General features: G+C 40.9%; 1 protein-coding gene across 1 annotated transcript in view; it reads right to left on the reverse strand.

The window, feature by feature from the left end:
- Positions 1-22954, reverse strand: part of LANCL3 (LanC like family member 3) — a 121886-nt gene that overhangs the window by 9938 nt on the left and 88994 nt on the right. The window contains exons 2-4 of the mRNA XM_070785355.1: positions 15092-15215; positions 14265-14462; positions 5373-5580 (exon numbers count right to left, since the gene is read on the reverse strand). Of these exons, the coding sequence (XP_070641456.1) occupies positions 5373-5580; positions 14265-14462; positions 15092-15215 (530 nt within the window). The remainder of the gene's footprint in view (positions 1-5372; positions 5581-14264; positions 14463-15091; positions 15216-22954) is intronic.

Raw genomic sequence — 22954 nt, forward strand, 5'->3', positions numbered from 1 at the left:
TGAAAATAAATGGGCAAGATATTATACGATCTCTGCTTTGGGCAAACAAAAGAATAAGATGAATGGGAAAAGGCAAGCAACAGTTTATAATCATGACATCAAACAGCAAACTCAGCTACAAGATAGATTATTTTTAGGATATCTGCCTTAAAAACAAATCACTGATCTCTAACTTCTCAATGAGAGATCTTTTTTTCTTTTACCTGTATTTGTCACAAAGCCTATTCAAACCATTTCTAATGAGTACCATTTTTAGCAGTTTACAGGTTTTAAAGTGCTGTCACCTCTTTACAGACTTGCTCTACTGATTCCCACCAACAACAAAAATAATCACTTGTTCAGAGGCTAGAGCTCACAGGTTGAAAAGGCCTGACAGCTGATTCTGCCATAAATTTAGATTATTGCTACTACATAGGGGGTCCTATGAAGAGTAATTACTTATCTGATCTTTTTCAGGCTCTTGGAATTATTGACAGTAGCTTAAAATAAATGAGCAGGAAACATATGGCGATTTTGTTTGGGCTAATTTTTCTCTCAACTGTTTTCCTGAATATGCAACAATTTTTAATAGAAGTTAAAAACAGTAGAATAATGATGCATCTTAAGAGTTAACTCAAAATTTATAATTAACACACTGAAACTTCCTGGTATAGCTACCTTTTAGTGTTCTGTATCATTTGGCAATCTGGATTCATTATCAGAAAAAAAAAGTCTCCATATACATAAAGTAAAATACACAGGATTTCCAAGGAAATTAATTATAAGTTAGCAGAATTTTTTAAACCAAATTTGTGATACAATGATAAACGGATTCTTAATTAGAACATTAAATAACAAGATCCAGTAGTAGATCTAATAACTGCTGACATTTCTAACTAGTGATTGGAGCAAAATACATTTCACAGTTTCTGCAACAATAGGAATAACATGAGAATATCTATGACTTCTACTGGTGACAGAGTCATGTCTACTGCAGACTCAGAACTGAAGGAAATGCTACCTTTCAGTGTAAAATGTAATACTTTTCTCAAGTAAATTCACAAACCCTAGATTACAAAGTCCTGGGGCTTCCCTGGTGGCTCAGATTGTAAAGAATCTGCCTGCAATGTGGGAGACCTGGGTTCAACCCCTGGGTTGGGAAGATCTCCTGGAGAAAGGAATGGCAGCTCACTTCAGTACTCTTGCCTGGAGAATTCCACGGACAGAGGAACCCGGCAAGCTATAGTACACGGGGTCACAAAGAGTCAGACATGACTGAGTGACTAACACACATACACAAACACACAGAAACACACACACACACACACACACACACACACACAAAGCCCTGGTGTGGTAGAAAGAGGAAGGGCTTTGGGGTTGCAATACCTAACTCTGATAATTTCAAGTTAGATGAACTTTAGCAAACTTCTTAATCTGATTTTAAAATGATGAAGTTGCACAGTTGCATAAGATTATCTGTATAGATTAAAGACACCATATATTAGGGATCTGGGCAAAGAGCAAGCATTCAATACATGGTAAATATGCATTTTTTCAAAAAACATAGTATAGCAGAATATTTGTAAGATAGACAACCATTCCACTATATTTTAAGAGAAATGCACAGTTAATTTTGCTTCCTCATCTGACCTTTCCCCGCCAGGGTTTGATTTATTTATTATACTACTGAAATCATACTTTGTATAATATTTAATATCCTATATTTTTTAACCTAAAAATAACATGATAAATATTTTTGTGCTTTTCAAAATAACTTCTAAATGATATACAGCAATTTACAAAAGTCAGCAATGTGTGAGAGTTGCAGTTTCACTGCACTCTGACCTATACTGCATGTTATCATATTAAAGTGAAAATGATTGTTTCCAAAATATACCCAATGGTGCAAAATTCAAACTAACCAATTCATTTTTCTAAGAAATTCTGTAAAAATAAAAGTCAGAATGGTAATTATGGAACTAAAAAGAATTACAGATACATAGCATTACATATCAAAACCTATTGATTATGACTAAAATAGAACTCAGAGGAAAAGTCATTGATCTGAGCTGTTGTTATAAAGTTGGAAGGTATTCTAATTAAGCACTTTTTAAAAACTGTAGAGAATAACAAAGTAAAGGGAATGAACATTGGAAAATAAAAAATAAAGGCAGAAAACAATTAATTAGGAAGCAAAAGAGGAAAACAAAAAGAATTAATAAAAACCAAAAGCCAGTTTCTTTAAAGGATAAACCACATAGACAAAATGCTGGTGCGTCTGGGGAAAAACAGGGCTTCCCTAGTAGCTCAGTTGGTCAAGAATCTGCCTATAATGAAGGAGACCACCGGTTGGGATTCCTGGGTTGGGAAGATTCCCTGGAGAAGGGAAGGGCAACCTACTCCAGTATTCTTGCCTGGAGAATCCCCATGGACAGCGGAGCCAGGCAGGCTACAGTCCATGGGGTCGCAAGAATCTGACATGACTTAGAGACTCAACCACCACTGGGGAAAAACAAAAGCATTAGAAATGCGAAAGGGCATGTAACCACAGACATGGGAAATTTTAAATACCATGGAACTGTACTTTTTGATCTTTACATCAAAGATTCAAAAAAAAAATCCATATTAACTAGATGCTTTTATAAGAGTTTGTGTGTGTTAGTTGCTCAGTCATGTCCAACTCTTTGAAACTCCATGGACTATAGCCCACCAGGCTCGTCTGTCCATGGAATTCTCCAGGCAAGAATATTGGAGTGGGTTGCCATTCCCTTCTCCAGGGGATTTTCCCAACCCAGGGATCGAACCCAGGTCTTCTGCATTGTAGGCAGAATCTTTCATTGAAATCCCAATCAAATGTCCACAGGCTTTTTTAACTTCTGAAAAACTGATTCTAAAATACAATTGGAAGAATAAAAGAGAGAGTACAGCTAAGAAAAACTAGAAATAAATGAATAACGAAATAAGGTCCAGAAACAAACTCATACATTTAAATAAATTCAGTTTGTGATAAATTTGGAATTTCAAATCATTGGAGTCAACAGACATTATGGGGAAATTTCGTTTTTTTATTAAAAAACACACAAAAAAGATTTTTAAAAAACACAAAGATAGACACCCATCTGACACTATTTTATTTTTTATTTTTTTTTGACACTATTTTAAAAAGTAAGCTCTAAGCTAATCAAAGATTTAAAAGTTAAAGTAACTTTTAAATTGGTGGGAGAAATGGACAAAGGGGTATAAATTTATTTTAAAAATTAAAATAAAATAATAAAAGTACTAAAAGCTCAGTCGTGTCTAACTCTTTGCAACCCCATGGACTGTAGCCTGCCAGGCTTCTCTGTCCAAGGAATTCTCCAGGCAAGAATACTGGAGTGGGTAGCCGTTCCCTTCTCCAAGGGATCTTCCTAACCCAGGAATTACACCCAGATCTCCTGTATTGCAGGCAGCCTCTTTACCATCTGAGCCACCAGGGAAGCCCCAAAGTACTAAAGGTCCATGTAAATTAACATTATTTTTTAATCTTAGAGTGGGAAAGGTTTCTTTAAGTATAACACAAAATCTGGAAATTTAAAAAATTTGACAACTTTTTCAAGAGAGATACATAAAAATTTTGGTCTGACAAAAGACCATGAACTAAGCTGAAAGAAAAATGGCAAAGTAGAAAAATATTTATAGCATACACTGACAAAGAGTTACAGTACTCAAAATAAGCATCATAACAGAAAAAAAAAATGGGCAAAGATAAAGACAATTTAAAAATACTTCTGGATTTAATGACTTCAATTTAAAAATTTTTCTGACAAGTGTACCAAAAGATATGTATTGGATATTTGGGAAAATTTTGTTTGTTTTAGTAAAGACTGCACATACACTAAGTGTCCATTACTTAAAGATTGGTTAAATTAATCATGGTTCAACTATAATAAATAACTATATAGTCATTAAAAAATTGAGCTAGATCTACATAAACTGAAATAAAGGGTGTCCCTTAACAATTGTTTATTTAAAATTATAAACTGCAAACAGTTATGTATAGTACAGTTACACATACATAATTGTAGGTTTTTATTAAAATATATATACATAGATATAAGAACATACATTTATGCATAGAGAAATGTCTGGAATGATATAACTCAAATTTTTAGTGATGATAACATTGAATACATACACTGCAGATACTCTGTGACAGGCACTGTTCTAAATGATAAATGAGGACATTATGCTAAGTGAAATAAGTCAGGCACAAAAAGACAAATACTCCATGATAACACATGAGAAATCTATAACAGTTAAACTCGTAGAAGTAGAGAATAGAATGAAGGTTGCCAAGGGTCAGGGTGTAGGAGGGGAAATGGGGAGTTTTTGCTCAGTGGGTAGAAAGTTTCTGTTATTGAAGTTGAGTAAGTTTCAGAGATCTGTTGTATAATACTGTGCCTGTAGCTAACAATATGGTACATTTAAAAATATGCTAAGAGAATAGAGCTCATATTAAGTGTTCTTACCACAATAAAAAAATCACAAATAGACATACCCCTTGGCCCAGTAATTCCACTTCTAGGGATTTACCTTACTGATATGGTGGCTAGGATGGTAAAGAATCTGCCTGCAATGTAGGAGACCCAGGTTTGATCCCTAGGTCGGGAAGATCCCCTGGAGAAGGGAATGGCAACCCACTCCAGTATTCTTGCCTGGAAAATCCCACGGACAGAGGAGCCTGGCAGGCTGCAGTACATGGGGTTGCAAAGAGTCAGACACGACTGAGCAACTAACACACTTTCATACCCATAGGTGAACAGCATGATATATGTACAAGATTATTTATCATAGCATTTTAAGTAATGCAAAACACTGGAAAGAATCCAAACTGCCCTCCATATGGCTTATTCATAAGATGTAATACTGCTGCTGCTGCTGCTGCTGCTAAGTTGCTTCAGTCGTGTCCGACTCTGTGCGACCCCAGAGATGGCAGCCCACAAGGCCCGCCCCTGTCCCTGGGATTCTCCAGGCAGATGTAATACTACACAATAACAAAGATGAAAAGTCCTTTATTTACTGATTGAGGGTGATCACTATGATAGCAAAATGCTACCATTTGTATCAAAAAGAGGGACAAAATTTTACATATACACTTATCTGCTCATATACACACACACACACACACACACACACACACACACACACACACACACACATACAGATATGTATAGCTCTGAGAAGGTAACTAAGATACTGGTAACCATCTCCTGGGAAGTGAACTAAATTGCTAAAATGCACCATGGAAGTATCTGTGTTTACACTTTTAAAACTATGTGACTATTACTTGTTCTGAACATTAACTGGATTAATATTTAGAAAAACAAAAAAACATGCAAAGAAAGGCTGACCTTTGGGCTCGGTAGATGTATTTAGAGTTTCCGGTGAGCCGGTAGAGCAGCAGGAAGACATAGGCACTGCCAGCCACCCCGTGGCAGATCCCTGGGCCCTTCTTTAGCAAGCCCTTCTGCCATGTGAGTTCCCCACACCGGATACATGTGTCCAGGTACTGTGGTTTCTTGGAAACCAGATAAGCTTTGGCAAACAGATAGGCAATTCCTGTAAAAACATCACAGATATTAGAGGTGATTTTCAAGGCTTAATACTATAGAGTGAAACTTCTCAAACTGGAAGAGGCCCACACATCAGGGTACTGGTAAAATATCCATTCTAATCAAGTAGGTCTAAGGTGGGGCCAGGGTACTACATTTCTAACAATGACCCTTCCAGGGGCCACATTTTAAGTAGCAAGGCTATAGAATCTTCCCCAAGGGAGTCTTATTGTACCTGTGAGATTTAAATTGTTTGAATTGTATGGTGATTATCAGTACTGAAAGAAAGAGCAACAAGCATCTAGTCAGATAAAATCCATAATTTGCAAATGGGTTAATATTTGATGACAAATACGCTGGTAAGCATTACCCATGTCTTGCTATTTTGGAAAGGCTAAATGTTTATACAGTTTGCCCATCCCCCCACGGACATTCAGAATTTGTCATGTTAAAAGTATTTAAAACTATACACCTTTTCTTAAGAGACAAACTGGGAGTCCTTCCAAAAACAACAATGATTCCAAGTGACTTGGCCAAGACTCTGGCTTCAGCTGTGAAGTGAGGCCCTGCCATCTTGACTGTTCCAAAGAAAGATTGTTCCTTCAACACTGCTCAACCAAGGCAATCTCCATTACACAGGCAGGAACGGAAACAAGAGAAGTGATAGCTATTAATAGAAACCATTTCCCCCACATTCCAGGTGCTCATATTGGGAGAGGAGATTAGTAGCCCAAGATTACTCTCTCTTGCCTCGCCAGAGAGGGACAGACTGGAATTTAGTAGATATTTGGACTAGCTCATCCATCAGGGTTATCTCTGCCTTTGTCTGTGACTGGCCTATTTTACAACTGTGTAGAGACAGAAATTACCTTGTAGAAAACTGACAATAATGTAAATAATACCTGTCTCTAGAAACTTCACATTCTGTCTGATAGATGTTGAGTTGACTTCCCTCAGTCTTTGTGGAAGCAGCTAGTTTTTGCATCTATTAAGCAAACTCATGTCAGCCTTCTTCCTGGCCTAGAGATACATCTGCTCTTTGGAGATTCCTTTGAGCCAGTTATAACACTTTTCTCTGGTTCCCTCATTAATTTATGAGTTAAATAAAATTGTTGACATGTTTATTTTATATTTGTCTGAGAGTCATGATTTTATTCTCTTTTAAATATGTATCTTTGGGGACTTCCCTGGAAGACCATGCTTAAGACTCCATGCTTCCAATGCAGGGGGCATGGGTTTGATCCCTGGTTGGGGAACCAACATCCCACATGCCTCACCATGTCGCAAAAAAGGGGAAAAAAAAGGTATTCTTTAACACTCTATGATGAACGTGAAGAGGAACTAAAAAGCCTCTTGATGAAAGTGAAAGTGGAGAGTGAAAAAGTTGGCTTAAAGCTCAACATTCAGAAAACTAAGATCATGGCATCCGGTCCCATCACTTCATGGCAAATAGATGGGGAAACAGTGGAAACAGTGTCAGACTTTATTTTTCTGGGCTCCAAAATCATTACAGATGGTGACTGCAGCCATGAAATTAAAAGACGCTTACTCCTTGGAAGGAAAGTTATGACCAACCTAGATAGCATATTCAAAAGCAGAGACATTACTTTGCCAACAAAGGTTCGTCTAGTCAAGGCTATGGTTTTTCCTGTGGTCATGTATGGATGTGAGAGTTGGACTGTGAAGAAGGCTGAGCGCCGAAGAACTGATGCTTTTGAAGTGTGGTGTTGGAGAAGACTCTTGAGAGTCCCTTGGACTGCAAGGAGATCCAACCAGTCCATTCTGAAGGAGATCAGCCTTGGGATTTCTTTGGAAGGAATGATGCTAAAGCTGAAACTCCAGTACTCTGGCCACCTCATGCGAAGAGTTGACTCATTGGAAAAGACTCTGATGCTGGGAGGGATTGGGGGCAGGAGGAGAAGGGGACGACAGAGGATGAGATGGCTGGATGGCATCACTGACTCGATGGACGTGAGTCTCAGTGAACTCCGGGAGTTGGTGATGGACAGGGAGACCTGGCGTGCTGCGATTCATGGGGTCGCAAAGAGTCGGACACAACTGAGCGACTGATCTGATCTGATCTGATGAACATCCAACAACGGGCTCTCCTCAGCCAGTGCTTTCTAGACCACCACTGACAATGGTCACCTATAGCACTATCCTCCTTCAGCTTTAGGAAGAAAGTGTCATTTTCACAAAGAATGATTTTTAAAAGAATTTCACTTAGTTAATTACGCATTCATTCATTCACTGTATCCATTCATTTGAAAGTGTGCATTGATGATCTGCTGTATTTACAGCACTAGGCAGGGCCAACGCTTCATGGGCGGGTGACCTGTACAGCCTCACAAAGGACCTCCAGGAGGGCCCCACACTGTACTGAAGACTCTGATGTTGCCATCTTGAATTTCTTAATCCTTTTTCAAAAAGGGGTCTGCGTGTTTATTTTGTATTGGGTCCTCCAAATTATGTAGCCAGTTATGGCCCTGGGTAATATAAAATAAATGATAACTCAACACAATGCCTGCCCTTCAGGAAGGCACTATCTAGAAAGGGAGAAAATAATATGTACTTGTGACAGATACATAAGACATGCAGTTTACGATGATGTTGGAACATAAAATGAATGGCACTGAAAATCATACTAGAGGGATCAGAAAAGTCTAAATTCCCTGAGGGAGACTGTCAAGGGAAGCTTTGCTAGAAGTCAGGCTTTCTCCAGAACTATGTAGGATACATAGGAAACTGCAGGCTGGAGGAGAGGGGGAGAGAGCATTCTAGGATTCAAATCAGCAAGGGCAAAGATTCGAAGCCACGATAAACAAGTCACATGGAGACCAGTGGGGCAGAGTGTTCTAAGCAACAGGATAAAGGAAGGGTAGATTGCATTCACATTTGGGATGATTTTACAAGTCCAATTGGGCACATTGGAATGTATTTGTGGGTGGTAGGGAACCAGTGGGAGTGTTTTGTTGTGAATATTTTCGTTTATCTTTTTAATGATGATTACTGTTATAGACAAAATGCCCCACTGTGCAGTCAACCAAGACCTGAAGAACGGCAATAGGGTAGCTATGAGCTGAGCGTGTCGGCAGAAAGATGACAAAGAGGCTAATGAAAGAGACAGCTCACAGGCTTGGTGGCTGCTTAGATATTAATTATCTACTATATTCCAGGACAGTAGTAGGTACTGAGATTTTTAAAAGCCCCTCCTTTCATAGTCTTTACAACCTAACTGGGTGCATTCATTAGGCCATGTGAGGGGAAAGCAAGGCATTGTGGAAGCACACAGGAAGGCTCCTAACCCACATGTGAAGGGAGGAAAGACCCACGAGGAATGTGACACCATCTAACACGGGTACTGAGGGTGAACCGGAAGCCCTTGGCGCTTTATCAGATCCCTTTTCTTTACCAGCAGGTGCCCCATCTCCCAGCTGCTGTGAGTTGGCTGCTGACAAAACTCACAGTTTCCCTCTTCTTGGAGGATATGCCCTCAGTCAAATGGGAGGCTATGCAATGCACCCCCACCCCCAAGCAATTTTGGCCAATAACAGACATATAGGTCAGCTCCCTCTGCTTTAAGGTGGACCAACTCTGCAGTGTAATTTGTGGTTCTTAGCTCCCCACCTCCAGAATCCAGGTGAAGCTCCTGTCTAGGTGAGACAGAGAGCCCTTGGCCACCCAGCTTCTACTCTGTCCCCTGGCCACTCCTCCCCTTCTCCCTCTGTGGAGCTTTTCATTTCAGTAAAACCAAATCACCCCCACGGTTCCCTTCCTTCACCATGTTGGCTCCATGCCTCTGACTTTTCTTGGAATAAACTTCTCACCTTTCTTGGTCTGGCCAATTTATCCCAGGTATCACCTCCTTCAGGAAGCCTTCCTGGAATCTGGAGAAGGACCCTAAGAGATGCCTCCTCTGAGCTCCCATCAGTCCTATAACTCTGAGCACTTATACAGTTATCATATTTAAATTACTTGTTTTTAAACATAATAACTTTCTTTTAAATTGAAGTATAGTTGATTTATAATATTATATTCATTTCGGGTGTACAGGATAGAGATTTGGTATTTTTACAGACTGCTGCTGTTGCTGCTAAGTCGCTTCAGTCGTGTCCGACTCTGTGCGACCCCACAGATGGCAGCCCACCAGGCTCCCCTGTCCCTGGGATTCTCCAGGCAAGAACACTGGAGTAGGTTGCCATTGCCTTCTCCATTTACAGACTAAACTCCATTAAAAGTTATTATAAGAAAATTGTAATTCCCTGTGCTGTACAACATATGGGCTTCCCTGGTGGCTCAGATGGTAAAGAGTCTGCCTGCAATGCAGGAGACCCGGTTGGATCCCTGAGTCACGAAGATCCCCTGGAGAAGGGAATAGCAATGCACTCCAGTATTCTTGCCTAGAGAATCCCATGGACAGAGGAGCCTGGCAGGCTACAGTCCATGGGGTCGCAAAGAGTAAGACACAACTTAGCAACTGAACAACATACAACATATCGTTGTTGCTTAGCAATTTTATACATGGTGGTTTGTATCTCCTAATCCCCTAGCCCTATCTTGCCCCTCCTCCCTTCTGCCCACCCTCTGGTACCCACTGTGCTCATGTTCAGTCGCTCAGTTGTGTCCAACTCTTTGTAACCCCATAGACTGTAGTCTGCCAGGCTCCTCTGTCAATGGGATTCTCCAGGCAAGAATACTGGAGTGGGTTGCCATTTCCTTCTCCAGGGGATCTTCCCAACCCAGGGATCGAACCCATGTTTCCTCCATTGGCAGGCAGATTCTTTACCACTGAGCCACCAGGGAAGCCCTCTGGTACCCCATTGGTACCCACTAGTTTGTTTTCTGTATCGGTAAATCTGTTAAAATTACCTGTTCTCATGTCTGCCGCCCCTCATATTGTGCCAGCTAACTAAGGGCAGGTACTCTGTCATGTTCATTTTTGTTCTCCAATCTATGTCATGGTGTTTGACCCATGTCAAGGCCTCCACAAATGCCTGCTGACCCTGTAATGTCTCATTTCTCACCCCAGTGCAGGCGGATGCTGAAGTGGAGATGAGATATGTGGAAGGAAGATGGGCTGAGATGGTCCCATTGCTAAACCAGGCCACTAGCCCCTGGCAGCTTAATGGATATTGATCCTGGGGTTCTGGTCAGAGAGAAAGGGCCTCTTCCTGCAGCTCAGATCAAAGAATGGTACATGGAAGGGACCTTGAAAAACTCCTAAACCTATTGTCTTCTTACATAACCTAGAGAAGTCCACAATCAGGTGGCTTAATCTAAAAGGAAAGGATGTTGGCTTTCTTTGCTTTTGCTGGGAACACTGTCATGTCATCATGGAAACACTGATTATTGTCCACTGACATGAAACTGCCAGGCAGCAATGATATATGTCTTTGCCAAGTATTAATACAACTAGGAAAAGGAATTATTACTTAAGAAATATGGTTTGGGAGACTGAATCTTTGAAAACATGTGATCTAGCAGAGCCTCATAATAGTCAGACTTGGTACATATTATTTCAACATCCTGTAGAATCAGCACACAGGTTCATTCTGGGATCTGTGATTGCACTGAAGCAGGCACTGTACAGTGTACACTACAAAGCTTAGTGGTCAAAGACACCCGCATGTACAAATCCCTGCTGTTATCTATTCAAAGTCACCCTTGTAATTCACTATACTTCAATAAAAAAACAAACAACAAAGAAAAAAGTCACCTATCCAGGAGCCCTCATGAAATGATTAAAAAAAAAAAAAAAAGCTACAGCTGTGTTTCACCCAGAGTAAAGGAAATGAACTGTCAGTGTGACCACAATAATGATGTAACATAATGCCATCCAGACTTTATTTTAGCCATGGCATTTGTTTTAATGATTTTGTAAATAGTTTTCATCTTGTATTTCAGAATCACTAAGGTGAGGAAGGGGTCAGGTGAATCTGCCTGCATCTAGTGAGAAAAACTCGACGTTTCACTAGGTATTTATAAATGTGAGTGTCTGCAAATTGTTGGGGCCATATCCCTCAGGAACGGCAAGGGACCACAGGATAAAAGGTTTCTGTAGTGATTTAAAAAAAAAAAAAGTTTTCCTACTCCATCTCCACCTACTCCTTTCACAGATGAAGAAACAAAAAAGCACAAAAGAAACAAAGTGGTTTTCTCAAGGTTACTTAACTGGTTAGTGTTGGAGCTACAATTGGAATCCAGAGTTATTAACTTAAGAGCCCAGAAGTATATTCACACTGCATAAATGATAACTAAGGCTGTCACCTGTAGAGGTGGGTTGAAGGAAATTCAACAGGAAACAATTATAGTGGGAGATAAGATATCATTGAAGAAATTCCACATTGTGGACTATATCTGGCAGGTTTTTAATCACAGAATCAGCCTGCTGCCCCAAACCATCTGTACTGTTCATAAATCTACTCTCAAATAAAATGCTTTCCTCATACAAGTGAGAATTATTTTTCTAGGTCATCTCCTGCTTTAGAATTTTTGGAGAGCTTACTGTTGCCAACTTCAGAGGAATCTTGATTTTTAACCTGCACTTACCAGATTCGTAATCCCTCTTGGTGCTATTTTTACCACATCTCTTAAAAGGAAGACCGATACCCTTGAGAATGGAAGTGGTAGCAGACATAATGGGCTCCATTTGGTTGTTTATTCATTTGTGAACTGGCTTATTTTTGGCAGTCTGGTGAATACGTGGGTTGAATGCTTTTGCTTTGCAACCTACATTTAATCTTACCAAGACACTGAACATGAATGATATATGAGAATAAAGTCCTCAGGGTAATGAATCCTATGCTGTACTGTTATGGTCCATGATTTACAAAGACAGATGGGATGTACAGTAAGAATGGAGTAACTATCTTTCAAGACCCCTATATCAATTAAGTGACCCAGCCACTTATTTTAGCAGACAATCTGCCCACTCTTTACAGGGCTTTTACTATACATTGGATCCTTTTAAAATAGGCTGTATTTAATTTGGGACATTTCCAAAATTCAAGGATCCTGGGGTGCTTGAAGGATATCCAATGGCCACCATTGCTAATGATCAAAGGGAATAGGAAATGAGAGTGTTGAGCATAACATGAAGAAATATCATTTCCAGAATGGTAAATAAGTGCTGTTTTTCTTCAAGAAAAAGTTCAAAGCCAGAAAAAAAAATGGACTCAAATGATCACTGGTGGGAATTAGCCTGGACATAATGTACAATGCCCTGGTGGTGGTACAAGCACACACAGGAGCCTTTGAAGTCCTCCCTTAAGTAAAAGTGGCAGGCAGAGAAAATCTAGCCAATGGACTAAGACTTCTATTATTTGTCATCTCAGACTGTATGGAAATAAAAAATGAAATTCCACTTGGATTAAAGAACATTACATAGGTAAGGAGGGGAAAGGAAGTAATAAAAATCAGGTAACAAACTAAAGACAAATTAAATATATTTTAAAGCTGTATTCACTCATGGCATTGAAGCATAGCCTTGAAAATTAAATACACTGCTAATCAAAAATGTGCATTATTTCAGTATTTTAAGTCTCTCCTCTGGCCAATAGACCAAAATTAATTGTTTTCTCTGAATTTAATTTATTTTGAATTGCATCTTCTCTAAGGCCTAATTAGTGGTATAATGGGGTTAAAAAGAAAGAAAGAAAGTGAAAAGATGGGGTCTGATAAGTTTCTAGGCTCAATTCCAGAGAGTTCACCCCAAATGGCTTCTCATTTCTCTAGACTTTTCATTAGGTGATAATGGAAACTGTCATTTGAAGACGAATTACAGAACAGTCCATCTTAAACCTTATTGTGCATACAAATCGACTAGGGACCTTGTTGAAATGTGGATTGGGAATCCCTGGGGCTGGGGTGGGGCCTGAGATTCTCGATATCCAACAAGTGTCCAGGTGGCCCATGCCACTGGTCCAGGGACCACGTTTTGAACTGTGAGGTTCCAGACCTGCACTGTCCCATGAAACCCCTGAGCACCTGCAACATGGCTAGTCTGAATCAGGATGGGTTGTAAGTCTAACATATACACGGGATTTCAAAGACAATATTTCAAAACTGTGAAATCCTACTAGATTTTTAAATTGGCTGCATGTTGAAATAACATTTGGGGTGTACTGAAAGTGTTAGTCACTCAGTCGTGTTCAACTCTTTGCGACCCCATGGACTATAGCCTGCCAGGCTTCTCTGGCCATGGAATTTCCCAGGCAAGAAATATAGGAATGGGTTGCCGTTTCCTACTCCAGGGGATCTTCCTGACCCAGGGATCGAACTCCAGTCTCTTGCATTGCAGGCAGATTCTTTACTGTCTGAGCTACCAGGGAAGCCCCTTGGGGTATACTGGGGGGTATATCTATTATGATAATTAATTTCACCTGTTTCTGTGGTTTTACTAGGGCTACTAAACAGTTATTTCATTTGTGGCTCATATTATATTTTATTGGAGAACACTAGTTTAATTTGTATGCAAATAGATACTGATCATTTATATTTTAAACACAGGATCATTTCTAGAGATCTTTAACTGATGGAGACTTTTCTGCCTTTGAAAAGTTTCCTCTTGACCTTTTCACCTCCTGTGGTAATGGTGTAAGGTGAGAAATACCCTCACTTCTCAGAAAAGGCATGTGTGTTTGGCTAAGCCCGCTGAAAGGCAATGTTTTCAGATAAGAATGGGAGTGAGACCTGGGGCTCCATGGCACCAGTGCACCAGCTCATTCTCCCTCTCGATGGCCTCGCCGAGCTCAGGGGGCCAGTTGCAGTTCTGTTCCTGCTCCATAAGGAAGTCCACGCTCTGCCACACCAGCTCCTGGTCCGAGGGCTTGAGGTGCTCATGGTAAGAAAGAAGCATCTGGAGGATGGACGATAGGCCATGAGCTGCTCCTATACAGACAAGAGAAGCATTGTTAATTCAATTGGGAAGAGGACCAGTTTGAAGTTAATCCATTAATATTAAAAACTTGAAGATGTCAGTGGCTGAATCCTGTTTCCCTGTGCACAGGTACTACTGGCAGTGATTGTATAAGCTGTTCAACTTTCAGCAAAAATAGGCCAATGAATTCACAATCAAGAATAAAGTATTTTAGTCTTGAGTGAAATTCCCTGGTGGATCAGTGGTAAAGAATCCGCCTGCCAATGCAGGAGACCTGGCTTTGATCCCTGGGTCAGGAAGATCCCCTGGAGAAGGGAAGGGCTACCCACTCTAGTATTCTTGCCTGGGAAATCCCATGGACAGAGGAGTCTGGTGGACTACAGTCCATGGGGTGGGTTGCATAGAGTCAGACATGACTGACTGACTCTCTCTCACACACACATACACACACTTGTTAAAACAGTTACCTTTCTGACAGGTAGATTCTGAAAATAAATATGAAATTATGCTTTGAAGTATCCATCAATATTTATTTTCAAATGGCTTTTTAAAAGGTTCCCAGTGATAGTGATGACCTATGTAAAAGCGGCTATTAGAGACTGCCTTCCTCCTCCAGGCCTTGGCCAAAACCTTCACTCACCCAAGTATTCGGTTCCATAGTAAGAATACATCAGCGGGAATGGCTTCCTCTTTTTCATGGCATACTGTTTCCCAGAGTCCAGGATGGCCTGACAAATTGATTTGATCTGGGCTGGGGTCAGCACCTGAGTAAGGAAATCAAGAAGCAGAAGTAAAGTCACGATCTTCATTATTCCTCTGACACCACATTTTCTTGCTTAAATAGTCCATCAGCATAAACCCCCCACACTCCTCTTCTTCTTTGTAAATAAGCTCAGCCCACCACACCTTTTTTTTTTTTTTAAACCACTGATTCTCTCTCTGCTGTCAAGTTTATCTCCCCTCTTCAGAAAATTTGCTGTTCTGATGGCAAACACAAATCTTTACTGCTATAGGCTTTTGTAAAAGGCAAAGACCACCTTACAGCTGTTATGTCATTAATCCTTGTCACAAGAACAAGCAGTTGCTCAGAAAAGAACAAAGACTGGTCCTAAGTGACCATGCTTAACAAAGCTGTTACTCCTGATATATGGCATGGGTCTGGCTCAGACAATGGGCCTTCAGTTTGTGTCATTTTGATTGTGCTTATAAAGCCACAATTCTATGACAACTGCTACACGACAGATTCAACAGAGCCTGCTTTTGCAGTCTCTGAAGGGCTTCCTAGGTGCCTGCCAAGGCAGGAGACACAAGATACATGGGTTCTATCCCTGCGTGGGGAAGATCTCCTGGAGGAGGAAATGGCAACTCGTTCAAGTATTCTTGCCTGGAGATTCCCATGGACAGAGGAGCCTGGTGGGCTATAGTCCATAGGGTTGCAAAAAGTGAGACTCGTCTGAGCACAGCACAGCAGAGCAGAAGGAAACCAAAGTCCAGTAAGGACCAATACAAAAGAATTTTCACTATCAAAATGACTCTGGGCACTTCCCTTTGGTCCAGCGGTTAAGACTCCCTGCTTCCACTGCAAGGGGCAGGGGTTCCAGCCCTGGTTGGGGAATGAAGATCCCACATCAAAAACAAAATGACTGAATCGAGAATGGCCAAAAGGCAATGCATGACATGCCGTCTCCCATATTTTATTCAATTTCCCCACTGTAAGTTGGAGGGCTATAGAGATTAAAATGTTCTCAAGCCTACAAAGCATCACTGCAATTATTAGGGTTCCGCTCAGGTATGCAATGTTCTCTGCCACCCACTCAGCCTCAGGGCTGACTGGATACTCCATTTAGCACCCTCTCATGTCCCCGTTACTCTTGGCACAGCACCCACTGTGTTCTTTCTCTCTTTCTCTCTAGTGGATGATCAGATGCAAAGACCCTGACATCTCATCATTTTGGTATCCTTGGTTCCTAATGCTGAGCCTGAGGGGGCCTTTGGTAACTGATGAGTGAGTAAGAGCCAGGTGTACTGGCATGAAAAGCAGAGTCCTCCCTCTCCTCTTTCCTTTACTCCACCCCGCCCACCCCCCAGCTGTTTCCCCTTCCTTCCGAAATTATTTCCTAAGCCCTTAGTATCACATGGCAGGAAAGCCTGTCCCAGATGCTGGAGACAACAGTAAACAGGATGACAAGACCTTTACTCCCATGAAGCCAACCTTCCAAAAAGGCAAACCTATGTAAGAAAAGTACTAGTCAGAGTAACCAAAAAAAAAAAAGAAAAATCACCTACAGTTCAGCCTTGGCCTGAATGAATGAATCTGGAGTCAAGTCTATTGGGTTTTGTTTTTTCTCTAAAGACTCACACATCAAATTTTCCTATGTGGTATCTGCCATCTGACTCACCCAATCCTTTAGAAATAACTAATGATTTCTTAAATCATGATTTACCCAACATTAGAAGGGGCTGATTTACCCAACATTAGAAGGGCTTCCCAGGTGGCGCTAGTGGTAAAGAACCCACCTGCCAATGCAGGAGACTAAGAGACACAGGTTAGATTCCAGGGTTGGGGAGATCCCTGGAGAAGGAAATGGCAACCCACTCCAGTATTTTTGCCTAGAGAATCCCCAGGACAGAGGATCCTGGTGGACTATGGTCCATAGGGTCGCAAAGAGTCAGACATGACTGAAGCAACTTAGCATCCATGCACGCACAGAAGGGCAAACTATAATCCAGGATTTGGCCTCTTCAAATCTAGCATTTAATTTGGAAAAATAATTACATAAAAAGGAAGTTGTTCATTAATTTGCCAATTACCATTACTGAGCTACTAGTCCAGTGAGGCCCTCTATTAGGTATTGTGGGGGAACTCTAGAAAGCCTGGGAAACATTTTTTTTAGACAAAAGTCTATAATAGAGCAATCAAAGTTCACAAGCCCACCTCACGTCAGAATGACCATCATCAAAAAGTCTGCAAATAATAAATGCTGGAGAGGGTGTGGAGAAAATGGAACCAACCCTCTTAGACAGTTGGTGGAATATAAATTGGTATAGCCACTATGGAGAACAGCGTGGAGGTTCCTTCAGAAACTCAAAATAGAAATACCATATACGTTTGGAGAAAACTCTAATTTGAAAAGATACATGCACCCCAATGTTCACAGCAGCACTGTTCACGACAGCCAAGACAAGGAAGCAACCTAAATGTTTATTGGCAGAGGAATGTATAAAGATGTGGTTTATATATATAATGAAATATTTCTCAGCCATAAAAAAATGAAGCAATGTCATTTGCAGCAACATGGATGGACCTAGAGATTATCATACTAAGTGAAGAAAGTCAGACAGAGAAAAACAAATATCATATGATATAATTTATATGCACAATCTAAAAAATGACATAAATGAACTTGTTTACAAAACAGAAATAGACTCACTGACAGAGTAAACAAACTTATTGTTACCAAAGGGGAAAGGGGGGGCAGATGAATTAGGAATTTGGGATTAACAGATATATATTACTATATATAAAATAGATAACCAACAAGGATCTACTGTATAGCACAAGGAACTATCTTCAGTATTTTTTAATAACCTATAAGAGAAAATAATCTGAAAAAAGGAATACATATATATATATATAAAATATAACTGAATCACTTTGCTGTACATCTGAAACATTGTAAAACAACTTAAATTTTTTCTTTAATTAAAAAAGAAAAGTTCATGAGCCCAGGCAGGCGTGGAAAGAAGCTGTAGGGCAGAGCATGTAACACATCAGCTTCATTAAGACTTTGGGTCCCCATTTTCCATTTGGTTGCTCAGAAACAATTACAGGTATGCCATGAGTTTCAACTTAAATTTCTCTTTTTATTAGGTACCTATTTTTGCCTCTTGGGTTTACTCCTTCCTAACATTCCCAAAGACCTATCTTTCGACACCTTCCCACCATCATTTCAAGGCTTAGCCCCAGGTCTTTCCTTAGCTGAATAGCCCATTTCTCTTATATTTTCCACTCTGCATCTATCAAATTGCTACCAAAATTTCAATTTGCCACTAAAAACATCTTTCTCTGTGCCTTTATTGGCATCAACTGATCTCACATTTGGTCTGACTCTACCTAATATCTTGCATTATCAGTCTCATATCAACCCCACCATCCTGGCTCACTCTCAGAAACTTGCCAAGAGCCTCAAAAGGCATGAACTTAAAAGGAGTCTATTCTGGTACCATCCATAATTCCCTGGGAGTATATTTGGCTCTTCACCTGAACTAAGGTCCTGTTTGCCTCTTCTGGTCTTGAATCCATACAACAGAGACAATTTTTGTGACAGGAAAAGGCCACGGAGTTTCAGGGTATGTGCTCATTTGAATGACCAAAGTTTTCCCTATTTGACTTCTGTGCGGATAACTGAAAACTGGATTACTTTTTCCTCCGTTGAACATATATTCATGTCTCCTTTTCCTCCACCTGCTTGTTTTTCTTTTTTTTCCTCTATTTTTTGACCACACAGTGCCGCATAGGAGATCTTAGTTCTCTGACCAGGGATTGAACCTTTGCCCCCTGCAGTGAAAGTGTGGTGTCCTAACCACACTGGACCACCAAGGGAAGTCCCATCCACCTGCTTGTTTTTAACCTAGGAAAAAAAAATCAACTTTGGTTCTATGTGGTGCCCTCTCTTTTCCTTTCCACCCCTAATCCACAGCTCCCAATAGAGAATGAGTTTATAAAATATTGCAAAACCTCCCCGGTCATGCATCATGTCTGGGCGGTTTCCTCTTATCTCTCAGAAACACTGTGAAAAACAAAGAGAAACGGCGCTTGTTGGGCTGGATAAAGACCAGTTATGCGTGCAGTTCTTTATCGCTGGGAACAGGCAAGACCTACCCTTGGCTTTATTGATCAGCAAATAAAAAGTGAAGAGTGCTCGTGAAAAGTGTGCAGAGGAGACCATCGAGGAAGAGGGTCCTGGTCTCACTGTCCTTCCCCCCAATGCACAGTACATTAGGAAGGAAGGAGATGACATGGTGGAGGGGTGGGGGTGGACAGTGGCTGCTTCATGTTCTCTCATAGGTCTGCCCTCTCCAATATCCCTTCAGGTCCCATTCCCAGCTCAGAGTAATACATTAGCACACATACCGCGAAGAAGACGGCCTCCCAGCTTCTGAAACCTGCTGAAGCCTTAGGAATGAGGAAACAGCATTTCCACTGGGGAGAAAGGAGTGACTGCGGGTGGCAGAGAGGGGCTCCCTGCCCATTAGGCCTTTATCAGAACACACCCAAATTCCCTCTCCTGTACTTGTAGCATATAATAAGGTTATTTACGTACTGATGTTTTGGATGGATTTGGTTCTCTTTTCTAATTATTATTATTATTATTTTTTTTTTTACTATAGTTGATTTCCAGTGTTGTGTTAATTTCTGCTGTATAGCAAAGGGACTCAGTTATATACATATATACATTCTTTTTATATTCTTTTCCATTACAGTAATCACAGGATATTGAACATAGTTCCCTGTGCTACCACAGTAGGACTTTGCTGATTATCCATTCTGTATGTGGTCGTTTGCATTTGCTAATCCCACACTCCCAGTCCACCCTCCCGCAACCCAGCCCTGCCTTGGCAACCACAAGTCTGTTGTCTATGTCCGTGAATCTCTGTTTCAAAGACACATTCATTTGTGACACATTTTAGATTCTACATATAAGTGACAGCATATGGTATTTGGATTTGGTTCTTTAAATAAATTTTTTACACTGAATTGAAATAAATTAAGATATGTCAAACATGCAAAGCAAGTCTCTGGTGGTTTGGTGTAAATAGTTTGATTAGTTTAGCTGATTGCCTTCGCTGGTCCTTGAACAGAGGTGTCTGTTGTGAAAGAGTCCTATGGGGCTGCGCTGTGAGCATGAAGAGATGAGAGCACAATAAAGCTCATGCTATGTTGCTTGGCCCCAACCTAAAGGTCGAGCTCTGATGCAACCACCTCCCTACTGAGGATACATGATCTTTCTTAAGGAAATAAACAAAATGGGCTAAGCCACAGAAAGCCTGCCTCACCACAGACCCCTTTTCAGAGTGAAGTGTCCTGCTCACAGGCCCTGTGAAGTGGAGGTCTTTGCTAGCTTACTATCAACCACGGCCAGCATGAGCAAGTAACCGTCCAAAATGCCCTGAGTAGGTGACTGTCCAGCCAGATGGAATGCGAAAGGTCACTCCAATATCATGCCAAACACACATGTAACAGAGCAAGAATCTAATGCAGTTAATGTCAGGTTAGCTGACACGTGGTGATTTCCTTCAGCAATGTATTTCACCCACTCATTTGCCCCACCATTCTGGTGGTAGCACAAATTTCTGCTTTGAGAAAGAAAAAAGCCATTTGATGATCAATGAACACAAAAATGACTTTTTTTTAGGTTTTAAAAAAAATTATTGGAGTAGAGTTGATTTACAATGTCATGTTAGTTTCAAGTATACAGCAAAGTGATTTGATTATACATATACATATATTCATTCTTTAATTTTTTTTTTTTTTTTTGCTGCACTGCTCAGCATGTGGCATCTTAGCTCCCTGGCGAGGGACTGAACCCACATCCCCTGCACTGGAAGTGTGGAGTCTTAACTACTGGACCGCCAGGGAAGTCTCCCTCTTCCTTCTTTTTATGATACCCATGGAGATAATAGCTCTGAGGAAAAATGGCTTTTGAGTTATTAAGATCCTGGGTATTTTAGTACTTAAAGCTGATAAGATAAACAACAGACTTGAAGGCTATATAGAGTCAGGATGGAGCTAAAGCTGTTCAAGGCGGGCAGAGGTGACATGGAATAGAAACCAGGAAGTTGAAAGTCAGTGTGGAGTTCCTGTTGTCCTAGCTCTACTCCCTTGCAATAGGCATTACGAAAGATTCTATAATCTCCTGAAAAGGTTTGGAAAATTATAGGTAGTTAGGATGCGTGCCCCCCTCCCACCTGGAATTTGGGGAGATGGCAGACTCAGAGATGTGGCTCTTGTCTCAGGGTCTGGGGCCAGTAACAGAGATACTGCTACATAGCATGTCCACAAGAGAGACAGAAGCAATCCCAAATTTCCTGTGGGTACCATGGTGGAGCAGAAAAACATCCCATATCTAAAAAAGTAAATTTTTCTAACAAAATTCCCTGTCCAAATTTAGAAGTTAGGGATTTTTTTTTGGTACAAAGTCAAAATACAAACAAATGGTTAGAGGCCTCTTTCAGGCTTTGATTCAGTTGAAAGCCACTAAGTTACAGATAAGAGCCAGGCCTGCAGGAAATCTCTGGAGTGGGTGGAGATGTATGTAAGGTGTTGAGAAGACAAAAACTTATAGGAGTTTCTTTGATGCAGAAGAAGCGTAAAGAGATAAGGTACAGCTAAGGGAGGCAGGCTTTCCTCGTGGTGCAGTGGTAAAGAATCTGCCTGCCAATGCAGGAGACATGGGTTTGATCCCTGATTCAGGAAGACCCTTGGAGAAGGAAATGGCAACTCACTCCAGTGTTTTTGCCTGGAGAATTCCATGGACAGAGGAGCTTGGTGGGCTACAGTCTATGGGGTCGCACAGAGTTGGACATGACTCAGCAACTGAGCATGCACAACTAAGGGAAGGCTTTCAAACAGGAAACAGATACTGACGAATCAGACAATTTACATTATGTGCTTGGCCTGTGCTGGGCACTTTGAGAGAACATATATTTTTCTTTCTTTTTTTGATGTGGACCATTGTTTAAAGTCTTTATTGAACTTGTTGCAGTATTGCTTCTGTTTATGTTTTGGTTTTTTGATTGTGAGGCATGTGAGATCTTGGCTCCTTGATTAGGGATTGAGCCAGCACCCCCTGCAATGGAAGCCGAAATCTTAACCACTGGCCCACCAGGGAAGTCCCAAGACAAGATATAATCTCAATAAATAGACTTAACACCTGAATCATTTAAATAGTGAAATATTTTGCATTTGTTTAAATTCTCAAAGTCATGATCTATAGGGATAAGGTGGAGGGAGAGAATATTGAGGGCTTAACAGAGAGAAAGGGATATGAGCTAAGCTTTGAAGGACAGTTAGGAAGTGAATAAATGAAAGGAGATGGGGGGACGGAGAGAAGGTATTTTAAGTGGTGGGATGGAGAAAAGCCTGTGTATTATGGCCAGGCTTCTCAAATTGCAGTGTGCACACAGATTACCTGGTGCTCTTGTTAAAATGCAGATTCTGATTCCGTGAGTCCGGGATGGGACCAGGACTCTATAGTTCTAACAAGCTCCCAGGCAAGGTTGCTGACCTCACCTAGACCACACCTGAAGCAGGAAGGGGTTATGGGAGCAGGGAGGCTGACTGCAGTAGAGGATTTCTCTTGAAAAGGGTGAGAACTTAGATGGAACTGTAGAAAGTTCCCAAAGAATGTTCGAGGAAGCAAGAGTGTGCCCCAGAGGCAAGAACACTGCAGCTGTAATTTCAAAGACCAGAACCCAGGAAAGAGAAGCGATAACAATGGTA

This window comes from Bos indicus, chromosome X (assembly GCF_029378745.1).
Source record: "Bos indicus isolate NIAB-ARS_2022 breed Sahiwal x Tharparkar chromosome X, NIAB-ARS_B.indTharparkar_mat_pri_1.0, whole genome shotgun sequence".
Taxonomy (NCBI): Eukaryota; Metazoa; Chordata; class Mammalia; order Artiodactyla; family Bovidae; genus Bos; species Bos indicus.